This window comes from Anguilla rostrata, chromosome 13 (genome assembly GCF_018555375.3).
Source record: "Anguilla rostrata isolate EN2019 chromosome 13, ASM1855537v3, whole genome shotgun sequence".
NCBI classification, from domain to species: Eukaryota; Metazoa; Chordata; class Actinopteri; order Anguilliformes; family Anguillidae; genus Anguilla; species Anguilla rostrata.
The window spans coordinates 34,571,951-34,589,117 of record NC_057945.1 but is presented as its reverse complement, the minus strand read 5'-3'; the positions used below and the strand labels follow the sequence as shown (position 1 = coordinate 34,589,117).

General features: G+C 46.6%; 1 protein-coding gene across 1 annotated transcript in view; it reads right to left on the bottom strand.

Annotated features, from left to right (window-relative positions):
• Positions 1–16,718, bottom strand: part of LOC135238344 (arf-GAP with coiled-coil, ANK repeat and PH domain-containing protein 3-like) — a 92,763-nt gene extending 76,045 nt beyond the window's left edge. The window contains exon 1 of the mRNA XM_064306131.1: positions 16,500–16,718. Within this exon, the coding sequence (XP_064162201.1) occupies positions 16,500–16,546 (47 nt within the window). The 5' untranslated portion in view covers positions 16,547–16,718. The remainder of the gene's footprint in view (positions 1–16,499) is intronic.
• Between the last annotated feature and the right edge of the window lie 449 nt (positions 16,719–17,167).

The following is a 17,167-nucleotide window of genomic DNA, read 5'->3' as shown; positions in this document are numbered from 1 at the left end:
TCAGTTAAGAACATTCCAATCGCGTGTTTGTGATCTCACGCTGTAAAGGGTTCAAAGAACACAAGAGAGTTCAACACACAGTGCAGGCGGTCAGTCATTCGCTACACGAACAGAATCGGAACGCAGTGGTCTCCCGCACTGCCAGGTGAATACCAGATAGCGCTCGGTCAATAGTAATCACTAAAGGGGCATTTCAGTTGTGTTCCAGTAAAACAGCAAACACAGCTGGGTTTCTGGGAAATGTTGTTTGTGGAATTAAATTGTTTTTTTTCTAGTTTATGGGGCTTGACCTGAGGGCTACATTTAAGCTGTGCGTGTGCGTCAGTGGATATTGTTTATGGGATTTATGTATGACGGTTTTTGAGTCCCTGACAGAATGCTAAATCTCTGTGGCGATAACCGGTTAACACTTCACTGCCAGTGCGTTGGAGCTGTCATCATCTTGAAGTGGGCGTGCGTGTGTGTGTGCGTGCGTGCGTGCGTGCGTGTGTGTGTGTTAGGGATGAGTTTTCGGTTTCAAATTTGCTTATCGGTTAGTGGGAAAAATTCTCATTAGACAAATGTTAATTAATAGCGAATAATATTTTGAGCTCAGCTGGCGTTTAATCCAACTCAGTGTAGGCCAATGGGCTGTTAGCTTAGTTATTCCCAATGAAACATTCTAAAAATAACCATAATGTTAAAACATAATTTTTGCTCCTTATTCAACCAAGAATAGCATTTACATCGTGTCAATAAGAAGAGATCTGCTCAGCTAGACAGCAGCACCGGAGCTGAATTTGGCAACCCGGAGGAATCCGTGAAGGCAGTGCTGCCTTTGTTGGGTTTGTGTCTCCTTCCTGGCGAAGGATCATTCATGATGGTAGCATCCACCAATACGCAGAGGAAGGACCGGTGAAACATCAACTGTCCAAATGCCGGTGGATGGAATAAATAAATCCTAAATCTTCTTATGACGTGCCAAAGCTGTATCTAATTGGGATCAAATGCCTGCTCTGGATTATCGAATTAAAATGGTGGGTGAAAAGCCAATCCAGATCACGTACTCACAGGGTTAAATGGAGCTTGGTCACAGACTGCAAACTCCTACACCTTGTGTACCGCTGACCTCATGAACAAATACATTGTTCCTGAGGCTTCTTTGATACAGACAGACATTACAGACAGACAAACAGGCAGGCTGAATGACTGACATCCTGAGAGAAACGACGGCAAAAGCGACACCCTTGGGATGAGAGCAAAAATAAAGTCTTTAAGAGCACTAATCCTAACATGACCATATGCTGCCCAGCACATTCACAGGCCGCGTTCAGCATTAAGCTCCAGGGAAAAGTGGCTTTCATGAATCTGTAATGACCACTTCCAGCATCTCCAGAATGCTTCCAGAACATTCCAGCTGTGTGTTTCCCAGATGGCAAACCGCCAGTGTATTTCAGCATTTCAGTATGGGGGCAAAAACGAAAACAAAAAAAAACCCCAAAACAAAACACAAAAAAAGGCCGGTGAGTGTTTGCTTTCACAGGTCTAATTTTAACTGGGAACACGTTACCCTATCAGGCACCACATGCCTGAACTGCTCCTTCTCTCGGAGGACCTGAGCTGTCCCATGAGTCCCTCCATCCTTACCTCCACTCACAGTCCTCGCTGTCTACACCTCTCTGTCTCCAAAGTCAATGAGGTCCTCGGGAGAGAGCCTGCACACTACCCCTCCCGCCCCCCCCCCCCCCACCCCCCCACTGCTCCACCATAGGTCCCGTTGTTTACAGAGACTTCCGAGTTCCATGTCAGGCACAGGCTCTGGTCCAGGCCTCCTCAGGCTCAGCAGGGCCTGGAGAGAGTCAAGTGACAACCCCTGTCACATGACAAGGGCCTGTGAAGTTCCACAGGCCAACTTCCTTATTCTGGCTTCCATTCGGCTTCCACAACCTTTACTGCTATCATTTCGCGCAACACCATGGCTCTTGCTACGGAACGTTTGCTTAGAGCAGTGTTTCTTGAAACTAAGGGTCGAGTCCCAAAATGGATCACGAGTGTGTATGAGGTGGGTCTCGGGATAAGTCTGTAGTCCGGGTCTTTGAAGGGTAGTAAATTTATAATTTGGGTCCCGATACTAGAAATTATTCATAGTCTTTGTCCCGTTATTAAAAAATTTAAGAACCAGTGGCCTTAAGAGACACATGGAAAGAGGTGGAGACCATTTTGGCAGAACAGGCACTTTTTTCTAAATAAAAGCATTCATTTAGCCTACTAACCAAAAGCTCTCGTGCTGCCCATTCGCACAGCTGGGGTTGTCTAAATTCATGATTATCAACATTTGCAAGCAATATGCGCGTCTGTAAACCCAAACCACACCCCCGCAAATTAAACCGTGAATTAGGGTAAGCGTGGAGTACACGGAAAACGAGTCAAGGGAGGCTCAGCTTTTTCGATTAACCAGCACTTAATAAACTTTTCACACAATCCCACTGGACACCAAGACAAGGCACGCAGGTTTCTATTTGCGCTGGACTCCTTTCCAAGATTGTCATTTCGCAGGACGGTCTACTGAGCTAGATTGCAACACAAAGCCTTTTCGCCGAAGTCTCCATATTAAGTGTGTGAAATGCCTCACTCTGCGGAAACGAGAACGTCGGTTCCCTTCGAAACAGAAAGAGCACGTAAAAAACAAGTACGCAGGCCATCTCTGTCCCCCAAACAGCCCTTGATCACGAGCACGCATTAGTACACGTTGTGCAGGCCTCATCGTTGACATGCTGCTGAGAGCGTGCATCAGACATACGGTTCACAGTCACTTAGTGCCAGTGGGTTTTAAACTAAGATCTACCCTGAAAAAATGCAAATGACAGAGCCTTTTTATATACACAATCTGGGTCACAGCAAATGTTTTCTGCATACAACTCATTCCTTCGAATGCTGCATTGTGCATCTATTCCCCCTATTAATAATTCAGTTTCACCACGAGCCAACAAGAGTAATGCACATTCCTGGTGATCGCTAGCTATTTATTTTCCCGAAAAGCTCGCAGCACGTTTTTGGACACGTGACATTTGTGTTCGAATGCCACGGCTACCAGAAAGAAAAAAAAAACAGCTAGACGTGCTGAACCAGCCATTTTGGGTCGCGGTGGAATTTTCTTTGGCTGAAAAGGGGGAACTTTCTGGCTTTGTCCGTGGACGCTGAGCTCCTGTATGACACCCTGCCGCACAAGTACCCCCCGGGTCATTACACGACGGAACAAAACCCCGGGAACGTGCTTGGTTGGACATGCTCCCTCAAAACACGCTCGAACCTTTCATTAGACACAGTACGTATACAATGATACCTGAAGGGAAAAGTACTAGCCCAATCGTCAACCGATTTTTGATCAGGGACAGTCATTAATTTACCCGAAAGATGAACAATAAAAAGGCCCACTTTAGCTAATTTACAGACGCCAATCGTAATATTGGACTGTAGATGTGTCATCAGTGTCATGTGTCTGACCCAGATTTTTCTCAGAGTAGTTATGAGAGTCTGAAAGCAGAAGAAAAAAAAAACCCTTTTTCAAAACATCGCAGGGCTTCTGCAATCCCGTATTCCTTTCGTCGCTGTGTTCGTTGTTCCGACGCGCCCTCGCCGCTGAATTTTTCAGACGCCGCGGCCCTCGAGCCGAGGGGATGCTGAGAAAAGCCGTCCTCGATTTCGACCCGCAGCTAAGAAAAACACTTTCATCATCCAGAACGAAACGGACTGATTCACGCCCGAAGGACGACGACGCCACCACAGCGGGAATCTCAGAACGTACTAGGAGGACAGAGCTTATATTTCAAAATGTTTCCTATGCCACCACATTACAAAAAAAATGAATTGCAAAAAAACAAATGAATAGCAACGTTTATGTTTGGAGCCCACAGTCTAATGTCTGATTTTGTCACGGGCAGAGCAGACGCAATGGAAACTAACCCCCGTTTAGACTGAGGTCTGATGACACAGTTGGTGTTAGCGTTTAAAACAAAACAAAACAAAAAAAAAACGGCTTCCCAAGATCCTGTGGGACTGCTTCAGGCCCATGGCTGGCATACAAGAGAAGGGTGGATTATTAATACAAAAACAAAGCAGAACAGCTGCCACAGAGAACATTCACAGAACAAGTCCATTTAATAGCTTTTTTTTTTTTTTTACACAGACAGGCTTGACAACGTCCATGACAGCTCTCATTTCATACACTACCAATTTAAATTCTGATTGAATTTCACAGCTAGAGCAAAACCCACAAACACTCTGAGCCCGCCGCCTCTCTGGTGAGCTGCAGTGTCTCTGCTTGTCCCTTCCTTGCAGCTCTCTGGAACCCTGGGAACTGTGAGGTCACAGTGGATTTCTGCACACGCTCTGTTTCCGGAACGTAGGGTCCCTGAGCGGTGACGTAAATCCACCAAGCTCAATGATGGGCGAGGACACCCCTGCACCCTGCTAGCACATGCCCGAGGCTGATGGGCCAAATTTAGGGGACAGCACCCTGTACACACCCCCCCCCTCCCACACTCTACACAAGCGTAAGAGAGGAAGGACCATGGGGGTGGGGGGGTAGGAGGAGCCAGTGACACAGATTCAAAGTGGAAGGGGGTCAGCAAGAAATGGAGCAGAAGCAATAATCAGAAATTGCCCGGGAAACAGCTCGAGAAAATAAAATGCATCCAAGTCCTTTAGAAGAGAAAAAAACAAACAAATAGTGTTTTCTCACTAGGTGTCCTCCATGTTTTACACCAGCCTTCAAATGACAGTTGTACACATCAGAGATTGGCCTTCCATTAGAAGGGATACACAAGGCTACATTTCACCTGATAAATACTCAGCGCATCTCATATGAGAGACTTAAAACCTTTTTTTATGGTTTATGTGCCAGTGCGAATCTCTGAGTCAGGCGTCTTGGTGAACATAAACTGCAACACCCTTTGGGAGCTCCCTTCCAATCATCTCGTAATCAACCCAAAATGGCTGCCCTCACAAACACAAATGAGCCGTTTGCCATTCCGTGGCCTCTTTTCATTGAGTCTGGGCCAACAAGGTTGAGACCTGAGGCCTTTGCAGAAATGTCCAAAACACAGCATGTCGGGGGGCATGAAACTCTCGACATCTCCTTAGCAATCGGCTTCTAGATTTATTTATTTGTAATTACGTCCAAAACGGCAGTTTTTGTTTTTTAGCCCCAAGGAATATAATTCTTTCAGCTCACAGCAGTACACTTGAGTCTCATACATGCTGTCCATTAATTCCAGAAAAGCAGTTCATTCCATGTAAACAGGCTGATGGAAGCAGCTTACTGAAAATATCTCCTTCCAAGATTAAATTTCACAGATAAAAATTCTCCTGGCACGACATCATCATGTCCGTACATCATTCGTACAGTAATACACGTGTCATTTGAAATGGAAAGGTCATCAAAGAACGGCCTTTGAATATAAAAAATGGGTCTTATCTACTTTACTTTTTAAATCTTTGGCATGCGATATAAATATCACACAGAATGAAAAAACAGATTATCTGCTTTTGTGGTTTTAAGATCATAATTTTGCAGAAAACACTTGGATGAGCAACAAACTGAACATTTCTTTGGATTATTAACCAAAGATGGATTCACTCTATGTAGCTAATAAGCGTCTGCATGCAACATTAGTCCCGGTTAAGTTATTCAACCATAGGTATACGCACGGTGAAATCATGTGTAGGATTAAATTCTTCATTCTTCATTATACTATGAAATTGAAAAAGCGTGTGTGTGCTGAGCGGGCCTTGATCTCAAGATAAGAGCTTTCCTACGATGAAGCACGCTGTAGTGTTAAAAAGGCCTGATTAATCTGGGAATGGTCATGTTTACATCTTTCATTTATATTTCATCACCAAATATGTTTTCAGGATGAAAAACAAATGGTTATGGATCATGTTTGTTGCAAATTACAAAATGGGTGATGGCTTCTTTTCTCGATCCCACCCAAAGTGCAGGCACAGCTCCCAGTAGTTTCAGTTTTATATAGGCTATTCATACGGCCCACAAAAACAAGGTGAGTAACCAAGATCATTTCAAATAAATTGAGTGCAGTGACTCACAATACTCGTCGTAAGAGAAACACCCAGTTTCTCTTAAGCCACTGAAACTGCATCTATCCACGGTCTGCTAAACCGTTAAAATAAAAAAGTAACAGTCCAGCAACATCTCACAGCCCAACAGGGTTATCATTCCCTGCCCACGAGGGAGAAAGAAAACAAAAAATGCTTCCAAGATGAAGTTAAGGACTGAGCTCATTTTGACGCATACAAGCACAGAGCCTTCCAAGGGAGTGTTCTTTAACTGCCGATGGACCGATGGACTCTTCATGCAAAACACATTACTGGGGAAACAATGTGGCCTCACAAACCCGCCGCACATCAGATGACAGTGGGTCAGATGTGTATTTAGGCTCCGTTCCATCGAAAGCACATATATTACGGGGGGAGGGAGTGGGGGGGATGGGGGGGGGATGGGGGGGTGGAGCGGCGCAGTTCAAAAAAAGAAAGGCTGAACTCTTAAATGTCTCTCTGTCCGTTTCCACGGCTCCATCATGAGTCTGTGACGAGTCCCGCGGCTGGCGGAAGACACGGCAGCTGTCCCGCGAGCGGCTCGATCGACTGCGCTAGCCGACGGCCAATCAGCCGCAGTGAAAAGGGCCCTGTATCGCGGCGGCGTACGCGGCTCCGCGCAACAATGGCCTCCATTCTGCCGACGGGCCAAGGAAGACTCCGGATCCTGGACAGGCCTGTGCCAGAGGTCGCGCTAACAAAGTGCGACTGTAAACAGACAGACAGGGGGGGCCCCGCCACCCCCCTCCCCCCCCCCCCAAAACAAAGCTAACAGGCGCCCCATTCATCGGCCCGTGGATCAATACAGGGAGATATTCTGGGTCACATGGGCCATTACTTAAACGCCGGGACGTTTCGTCCTGACTGCGTCCTCTGTATCATGGTGGATATCTCATAAGCTAGCCTTTGACATGTTCTATTCAAAAGCTGCTCCCGGTTAGCTCTCATAGCGTGCGTGTTCCTGGTGTCAGTGTTAAATCAGAAAGGGTTTACATTGTTGGAGAGCCATCTGGGGCATGCTAAAGGCTCACACTAGCAGTGAACAGACACCGGCAACTTGATGTAGTGCTGTGTAACACATTTTTTGTAGGTTTGACAGTCGTCTTGTTGAGCAACTCATGTTATTTTCAGTCAAAATCAATGTTGGACAAGGTGCAGTGCTGGCCAACAGATTAAACAAACATGTGACACAGACCATTTTATCAGGGAAACAAAGCAATATTTAAAGTTTTTTTTTTTTTTTTTGGTACATGCAAGTGGTTTCAATGTCTTCTTGGCAGATCAATGCATAATCTGTCCCTGAGGTGACACAACAGCTGGCTGTGAAATGATTTTTTTCCTTTGACTATCGCAGACCGCAACGTCTCTTCTGGGGCTCCAAGACCGTGCCGTGGGAGCTGAAGAAACACAGACCCCCTTTCCAGTCCGTAATTCATGCGCAGATGAGTAGACGCTGTGTAAACAACAGCCCGTGGTCCTGCTTTGTGTCAGAACCAGGCATTCTGGAGAACACTTCTGAGGAGATAGCATCACGGACATCGCAGCTTTGAGTCCAATGGGACTTCAAGCGCTTTCTATCTCCGTGTGATAGGACTTCAGTGGACCACCGCGTGGAGAGAGACGGGAGTGTGGGTGCACGGCAAATGCTACAATCCAGGACTGGAGCCAAAATGCAACTTAGGCCAGATTTTCGGAGAACACAACGCCCAAGGAAAACGTCTGGTTTCTTGTATCAAGGCTTTATAGATTTGCCATATAAGAGCCATCAATTACGTGTGTCTTCTTCCCTGGCTATCAATTTTCAGAAAAACTATTATACCCTTTCCCAGATCGATTTCAAGTTTCAGTGAAATTAAATATATCAGTATGGTTTGTGACTTATTGTTCAAATCCTGTGACCATGCTGTATACCAAAAAAAAAGAAAAGTTAAACTCTACAATCCCTTTATGCTTCTGACAAATACTGTTTTCCAGGGCTCAAATTCAAGGTAGAAGACTTTATGGCTGTGAATTAAAACTGTCCAAGCTCACTACACGTTGGACTACAAATTCACTCTAACATGCAATGCCTATGAAAAGATATTTGTCAAGCTTGAGATTTCAGTATAATACGAAGGAAAACATTTTTAGTGAATTCACAAAACCTTGGATTTTTTTTTGTACTGGATACATCTATGGAAAGGGGTTAAATACATAAATGTGAAAATCAATGGTAAATAAAGAATGTGCAAGCGCTCAAAATTCAAGCACTGACCCTAACACTAAAATTTTCTGCCGTCAAAATCATCCAAACTCAATTCATACCAGACTGCAAGGTTCTTATACTAAAATGTTATAATCGTCAACTCTGAAATGGTGAACAGGGATTAAATGGGAACTTCCTGAAGGATGTGTCATGTTTGCTTACTATTGGGAAAGGACCAGTAAAAGTTTCCCAGTTATAAGCGTTTTCCTTCCAGACTAGACGGGCGTGTTTTCTTGTAAGATTAGACACTTGATCAAACAAGTTCACGGTCTCGGGTTTGTTCCCCCCCCTGCCCCCACCCCATCCCCTGTCTCCTCGCCACCCCCTTCCCCAACCGGCGAGTTAAATTTCTTAATTTATCCATATCAGGCATACCTTTCATCCCTGTGGTTATTTTGGTTGGCCTGCATCAGACAACCTCCATAGTGATGCCGGTCGGGACTAAATCTAGGGTAACTGAATCATGCCCTATGAAAATATCCACAGGGCAGGCTTTTTTTCAGCAGAGTAAATCCTGCTAGATTACAAAAAAATTCCCGCCGGAATTCCCGGCAATATTCCGAGCCTCTCGCCCTCTCGTCAGAACACAACGGAGCGCAAGTGAGAGAGTCCGCGCGTGACGACGCGCGCGGCGCCTCCGATGCTCGCCCCACGCCATCCGCCCGTGAGGGCTCGCCCGCGTACCGTAACGCACGTCGACCGCGACCGCGGCGAAGGCGCCATCGCAGACGAGACGACGGCGACGACAAAGCCGCCACCACCGCCGTCCACCGGGCTCGCTCACCGAGGGACGGGTTCAGCGCGAGATTTAAAGTCTAACGTGGGATCCCTCGGCTAATCTCTCCTGGCAATGAGTCTGTCGCAGTTTAAGGAGAAGCAGGTATATTTCTTAGACCCCCCCCCCCCTCCCCTCATACCATCTGTTGCTGTTCAGCTCTGTGAGAGCGGGACCACTGCACACTTTCAGAACGTTCCAGCAGGAATCGGACACAAACGGGTGTGAAGCCGCCAAAGTCGATCACGCAACAGCTAATAAATAAAACCATGAAGAATTATACAGTCATATTTGCTGTTGTCTAAGGGGGTTGTTGAGAGCTGCAATATCCAGCTGATGTTGATTTTTAAAAAGATGTTGACTGCAGATATGACAAGGACAGACTGTACAGGAGAAATTAAGAATTCTTTACAAGCACACTCTCTAGACTTAAAGGGTGACTGCAGCCCTGATTCAAAACTGTAATGTAATTTGACCTTTTTACTATGTGACCTTTTCTAGACCTACATAACGCAAGGACTCAGTGATCATAAAAATTTATCAAAAAAGCCAAAAAAAATTAATTCTTTTTTTTTTTTTTTTTTTTTGCTTAATTGTATTCCTCAAAGATAAATGGTAAGATTCACAGCCACTGTATTGAATCTGGGGCAAAGTTAACATAATCAGCTAAAATAGAATACAAGACATAGCCTACTGCATGCGAAAATGACATTATTTTCCCTCTTCAATGCACTCGACTGGGCGGGATACCCCGGGCCTAAACTCAAAACATGCAGGTTCCAAGGTTTCACACGAACCAGAAATGGGCAGTTAATAACACTCTTTGCAGGAATCTGACTTTAAATGCATCTCAGAGGAGAAGTAAAAAGCCAAGGAGCTACGGCCTAGTCCCTCGTAGCTGGAGCATAAATACATAGCCCACATTCCTGCGTGACAATCACGGAGGATCGTTCCCTGAATGCAGATGTTGGGGGGGGGGGGAGGTCGCGGGGGTCACGAACCCACATGACATTTCCGTCCACTTTTCCGGTGCGGTGGGAACCGAAGGAAAACTGCGTCGGGCTTTTCCGTTTCCGTGGAAACCAAACAAGGAGTAAGCAGCCGTGCCTTGTTTTCAGCGGGTTGCGCAACGCAGTGCCGTGCGGCGGTATCATAGAAAAATGCCGAGCAGCAGGGACCGGCTCCTTTTCCCAAAGACAAGGGAGAGCCTGTCGGGGGGGGGGGGCCCGTCGCACGTGACACACACTTTCCCCAAAAAACCCGTCAGGTTCTCCCTAAAGCACCGGTATGCGCGTTTCATTACAGGAGCCTCGTCGATTAACTGCTGGCTTTCCGTTTCGCCAAAACTCACGCCGATGCGTCTGGAGGTGTTCCAGGCTGTCCGACAAAAAAAGGGAGGGAACAGCCTTCTGCAGTGGCGCTTGGGTCAAACTTTAGAAAGGCCGCCCATTCACAGTATCGTCAACGTGACGTCAAAGAGACCCAACAAGGTCAACCTCTCCTCCTGAGCGGTTGTGATATGGGCAGAGCACGGCAGGTTGGGCACAATGACAGCAGATACTTTAATCACACCTGTCCCATGAACAAAAGATCCTGGGTGTGAAGCAAGGCTGCCATCTTTTCTCTAAGGAAAATAAAGGCAGGCGTTCGTTGGAATCTAGTTACACGTCTCTTCAAGCCAGCAACAATGCACACTGAAGGTGGGGCAAGTGGAAGTGAAGGCAAACTGCAGAAAACGAACGGGTAAAAGTGAGGTCAAAGGGCGTTTGCAGCGGGGAGTACGGCTGCCAGCCAATGGGGAGGCGGGAGGGAGGAATTAGCATACTTTTACAGGTGAGGGAGGGACGCGCACGTGTTCGAATGGCAGCGGCTTCAATTTCGCGAGCGGGTAAAGAACCAAGCCATCTTCTGCCCCGCCCCAGCCCCTCGTTGGGCAGCACAGCACAGCGCCGTTGCCCAGCAAGCAGGAGGTTCTGGGTTCGCGTCCCGGCCGGCCTGCATCTTCCCCAAATGGAGTCTGCACGTTCTCCCCGCGTTCGGGTTGCGTTAGCTCCGGGGGGCGGGGGGGTACTCGATGTCCCTCCTGCAGTCCAAAGACACGCGGGACAGGGGACTAAGGGCGTCGGACCGTCACCGTAAAGGCAGAACTCGTTCTCGACGGACCGCCCCGGTTTAAATAAAAAGGTCTATTATTACGACTGTCATTATCGCCCGCCCTCGCGGCTCAGACCTGTCGGCTTCAGGTTCGAACCTGTCCCAGCTCCGAGGCGATGACTAACCAGGGGGCCTGCTGTCACCCCACGGGCTAACGCTGGCTCTGTGGGCAGGACTGAGCCCGCCTCCTCGTGCCCTTCTCGCTCTCTCTCTCACGTCGTTATGCAACAACACGCCCACCCAACAGCGGTGATTCAGCGCCGCGAAAAAAAAAAAAGCAAGCGCCCCGCTCCAGTCCCGCAGTGCGATTCTGCCAGCGAGATCCGCAACAACAAACTATTTCTGTTTTCAACTTTCAACTCCGCACTGTGGTTTTTCCACTGTCTGTTCGCAGCTGAATTAATTAATAAACGGGCATTGTTTTCACATGGAACATGGAACGCTCACACCCAACAAGCTTGGGTGTGAGAAACGGCAATTTAATTCAATCTCAAATCAAAAAAAATTTTTTTTTTTCTTTTTTTAATGGTACAGACCTCCTGGAAGGAAAGCAGCTGAGATAACACTGCTCGAACGTTATTCTAACCCCCCCACAACCTCCCCGTGGCACTCGTTCTACCCGTCCTGCAGGTTGAGGAATTCAAGTCTACAGTTGTCTTCAGTGTACGTGTCTACAGCAATCTGAGGGCCAACTGTCAAAATTCACCCATAGATACTCTAACATATCCTCCTCCTCCTCCTCCCCCTCCCCTCCCCAAGAAAATGAAGGAGAACAACAACTTCCCGGTTTTTGGAAGAACCGAACCCGAACCTGACCCCTCCTCTGGCGGAAGGTGGGGTTACCGCGAAAGCGGGCACGTTGTCCCGAGCCTCGTTCCCCTCGCGCGCGAACACAGGAGGCCGCTCCTGTAAATACCCCGCGCTCAGCACTTCCTGTGATCCCACTCGCGGGCCCCAGATGGCAGCCATTACCGCACCGCTGCCAAGTCTGGAAGTCTTTGATTTGGAGGGGAGATCTGTTTCGGTTCAAGCGCGCGGTCCTCCGCATGACCCACACACACACACACGCACACACACACGCACGCACGCACACACACACACACGCACACACACGTGTTGCGCGTGACACAGTGCAGAAGCAGACCGAAGGACAGCACGGATAAAGTACGCACCATGCGCCACAGACAGACCGGTTCTCGCCGCCTCTCCCCAGTCCACCCGGACGGCGGAGGAGCGGGCGCCTGTACGGAAAAAGTGGGAAGTGGTTCGGAGGAATGCGTCGCTTTATTTATTTAACCTTCAGAGCCGTGCAGGAGACAGCCAGACTGCGAAGCCCTCGCGCAGCGCGGTGTTGAGCACTTCGCTTGAAATGTGTTTAATGTGGTTTGCAAGGGACCTCGTTTGTGAAAGTGTCTCGCATGCAAATGTTTACGAGAAAGTGAACACATTTGTGCCATTGCTGTGATAGGGCGCACTCAAATAGCAAATCTAAAACCCATCTAATGAAACAGCACCACTGCTAACCCTCCACGCGCTACGCAACTAGAACCCAGGTCCTGGAGAACCATAGCTCCGCTGGGTTCTGTTCTCAATCAGCACTCCACTGATCACTTAACACAGCAGATTACACAGTTAACTCATCTCACCCCTGGTTTCTTGGGTCTGAACTAGCTCATGTTTTTTTACAGTGAAAACCAAAACCGGCAGACCCTGCGGCTCTCCAGGACCAAGGCTGTAGCTCCTGGTTGAACTTACGCATCAGCACTTAGCCTAATAATGTTTGAAATGTTTTGTTTTGAGGACAGTTGCTAATGGAATCTTTCTCTTTGACGTTTTTAACAGAAGTTCAGAAATGCTCTATAATACTACAGTTTTTTTTCTCAGCACTGTGCAGTTTTGCTCATGAATGAGCATGCTTTTATAAGTGCCCAGTGCAATACGTACGAATAGCAAGTCAGCTGCGTTCAGAATACAAAGCAGTTTGTTTCAGGATACAAAGCACTCCTCAGGATATAAATGAGGATAGGACGCGCGTCTGTGGAATTCTCCCCGTGAACAGCAGGATGTCAGCATTTTTGCACTTTATCAGGAGCGGCGTGACCCCTGACCTGTCCCGACATAAAATTCCTAACCTTTCGTGCCAGCACTTTCTCGACCAAAAGTGACCCCCACATTTTCAAGTGACGTAATTCAGTCGTATGTCACATGACTGACCATCCCAATTAGACAGAGGGCATGGCCCATCCCAGTTAAAGGCTAATGTGTGCAGATTTGTCCTTATTTATTTTTATTTTTTTTAAAACAACATTTTTATTCTTTTAATCCACGGCAAATTCAAACCGCTTTTCCTGTTTCTCACTATCAGCCCGGGAACGTGAGACTCGTGATCATTTCAGCCTGCCTGCTCACGTCGGTACACGCCTTGCACTGCGGCGTAAGGACAGTGTGCAGGTTTAATTTCAGCCCCAGGGTTCCTGAGGAACGCGGTCACCCCTAATCCCCTAATCGTTTCTCGTCGAGGGTTGAGGCTGCTCCGAAGGGCTCCTGATGGTCTCAGACTCTCTGCTTCAGCAGGGTCGGAGCCGTGGCCCGCTCAGCCTGGAAAGTAAACCGAGCTTCTGGGGTTCTCCTGGATTCAGACCCCGCTGCCAGACCTTCACGAAAGCATCCATGTGCCGACGCACCCACCAAACCGAGCTGCGACGGGCCCGGCCGTCTCTTGCGCCGGCCATGGCGGGGTGTCAACGAAGGCGCCGGCCCATTCCTGGAACATCCAACACACCGTTGACTAAATGTCCCTACCCAAGTGTGGGAAGCACAGTGAGCAGATGAGAAGGGGATGAAATCGAATCGGGACAACCACGTGATGGGGTTGGAGACTGTGATTGTGGACTGCGGTTGGGGGGGGAGGGTGGGGCAGCGCTCACTGGGGGGCAGAGGTAATTCACTCTAATCATTGGGACAAATACTCAGAAATCAGTACTGTCCCTCTACAAATGGGACATCTGGTCACCCTGGTTGTTAAAGTGCATGGATGTACGTGCGCTGTGGAAGTCCATCTAAACGCACGATTCCCCGGCTGCCGTTTGCCTGAAGGGCCCGTGTTGAGAGGGGGATTCCTCCTGGGGATTTTGACACAGCAACCGCTGGGCAGGCAGACCGTTTCACTGACAGGATGTGCACTGTCACATAAGAAGAGGGATTCCCCGTCCTCTAAGGATCCTACTACCGAAAGTCCCAACTGTCACACAGGCACATCTTCCCTACCCCTTTCCCCCTATTGCACACCGGGAGGGGTGTAGGGCTCCACAATGAGCACCCTTCTTAAATTTGCACATTGATTGAAAGCCCCCCCCCCCCCACTTCCCCTCCACTTCAATCTTTCACACAGCCTTGACAGAGCAGTCAACCGGCACCTTACAGACAAGATTATCCACTTCTTCCTACCACCTGGAGTCTCAGATGAATTATGGAACCAGCGCAGCATGAACGAGAAGGCCACAGAGGCACTGGCCTGGTTTTTTGGAAGCATGCAGGAAAAATCACACATTTGCATGCTATCCTCCAACATCACGCATGCATGTGTACTCCATACAACTCAGACCCCTTCCACAACTCAGGTTAGAATTCAACTTGCCCTTCAGCTTCTACTTTAATTGCCATGATGATGTCATTTTGCCTCTGTATGGTACATCACACAGCTTTGATTCAGAATCACTTTGGCTGTACACAGTGGAAAATATATCAAGAGGTGATATAGGTTAAATGATGCCTTTGTCATTTTGGGGCGTGTGGTATGGAAATAAATAATGTTTCAAAACAGTACTAAATGTATCAAAACAATTCAAATTCAAACAACCACACAGCTAAATAGCGTAATCAGTTGGAAATATTATTGCCACTATTAAAATTGAGATCATATACCCTAGTTCTTCTTGGTATGTATATACTAGACATATCTATAAGTGAACACAGTCTTCCTGGTGTACAGCCAATAAAGGCAAAAGCCAAGTATTTTATGTACTGCTTGACTGAACTAATCAGAATGACTGTAAATTCTCAAAGCGGTCACTGTAAATTCCAACAAGAGCAGCTAGACCAAGAGAAACGAGCTGACTTTTCAATTAGAAACGTCAGCTCGTTTCTATTTCCCCCACATGACGCCAATGCACTCTTTACACATCAGAAAAGAAACGGAATTATCCTCATTTCATGGAATCCATGCGTGCGCTTTCTGGTTCCCCTACCCTTCGTCCTCGCTGGAGAACAGCTTTGGAGAACCCATCCGAAGATTTAAGGAAGTCAAAATAGATGACACGGTCAAAAGTAGCCTCACAATAAGGTCTTTCTTTCCCTTTCTCTCTCTCTCTCTCTCTCTCTCGGCTCATTTGAAATCACTTAGATCGTTTGCTTGCAGTCACATGAGAGTTGAAATCGCTATCCTGTTATTTCCCCAAAGCAACCAATCATGCGAGTAAAAATTACTTCAGCAGTGGCTAGCATAACCGAGGGATATACTATTGAATATAAAACAGATAAAAACAGATGTTTAAAAAACTGATGAAATGAAACAAATTAACAGCCTGCAAAAAAAGGCTATATAATTTGACATATTTGTGGAACACTCAACTGGACCATAAAAAACAACAGCCGCCGCTAAATTCATTTAATTATTCTGGACATGTGTAAATTAATAGTATGCATGTATTAATGTATTAGGCTAGCTATACGTCTGCGTCCATTTCATTTCTTTTCGCTCCCTTGGCACGATGATAACTGTCTGCTCCCTTCATTCATTTGGTAACCCTGCCGAAAAGACCGCGTCGGAAGTGTACAGCTATCAGCATGCGAAAATGATTTCCCTTATTAGCGACTGCATGCACAAACAGCTAACTACATTACCCCCAAATTAATAATTTTCTGTCAATATTATTCCTAGCATGGGGCAAAATTTGAATCATTTTATATCTAGCATGCTAAGTAGTAAAGACTATAGGAAGATGGAAATAGTCTCACAGATTCTCGGTTAACACAAAACTCAGCAGTGTCTCCGTGCACATGACACGTTTTGTAACAGCTGGAACAACATGACAACGATTAAAAACGTTTAAAAATCACAGTTCTGAACCATTTTCGTTTAAAAATAGTTTGTTCTTTATAGATCTCCACACATTCAACAAGCGAACCGCGGGACCAATATCGCGGCGTAGATCACGAACGCGCTCATCTTACCTGAATCTGGGCGAATCCTTAATACATTCTTCAAAATCCACCGTCATTTTTGGTTTTATTCCTTTTTCTCGTTTAATGTATATATTTCATTTCTCAAGTTTGCTGAACGAAATTTGCTATAAAATGTGTATTCCCTTGCCTCGCAGGAGTTTCTTCGTTCAGCGAGCGATGTCACTCTCCACTACACCGCAATCAGTTCCAAAGCATTTCGTTCTACTACATTATCGGCGGCTGGAGTAGAGTAAGGGACCGTCGTCAAAAGTCAATTTTCAATCGTAGCGCTCCTGAAATGTAACAGCATCAAAATTTTGTGTAATCCAGTACAGATATGATTCCATAGCAGATTATTGAACAAACGAACAAACAAATAAATAAATAAATGCAATTTGATTCTTATTCCCAGTTACCATATTCCATTTTTGTCCATTGGTCATAATTTGCTGAAAAAAGTATACTTGGAACAATATCATCAAATAGAATACCTAGACTACATCAATATATTGTGTACAATGCCACAGTTATAATGAAATATGCAATGGAGCATAGTAGACCTACTTATGTTTATGTACGTTCTATAAACTATTTTGTTTATACCAAGTGCAAATGGGCAAACACCGTGCATGCTCAATATAATATCACATCTGCACATTTGTATTTCATTATTTATT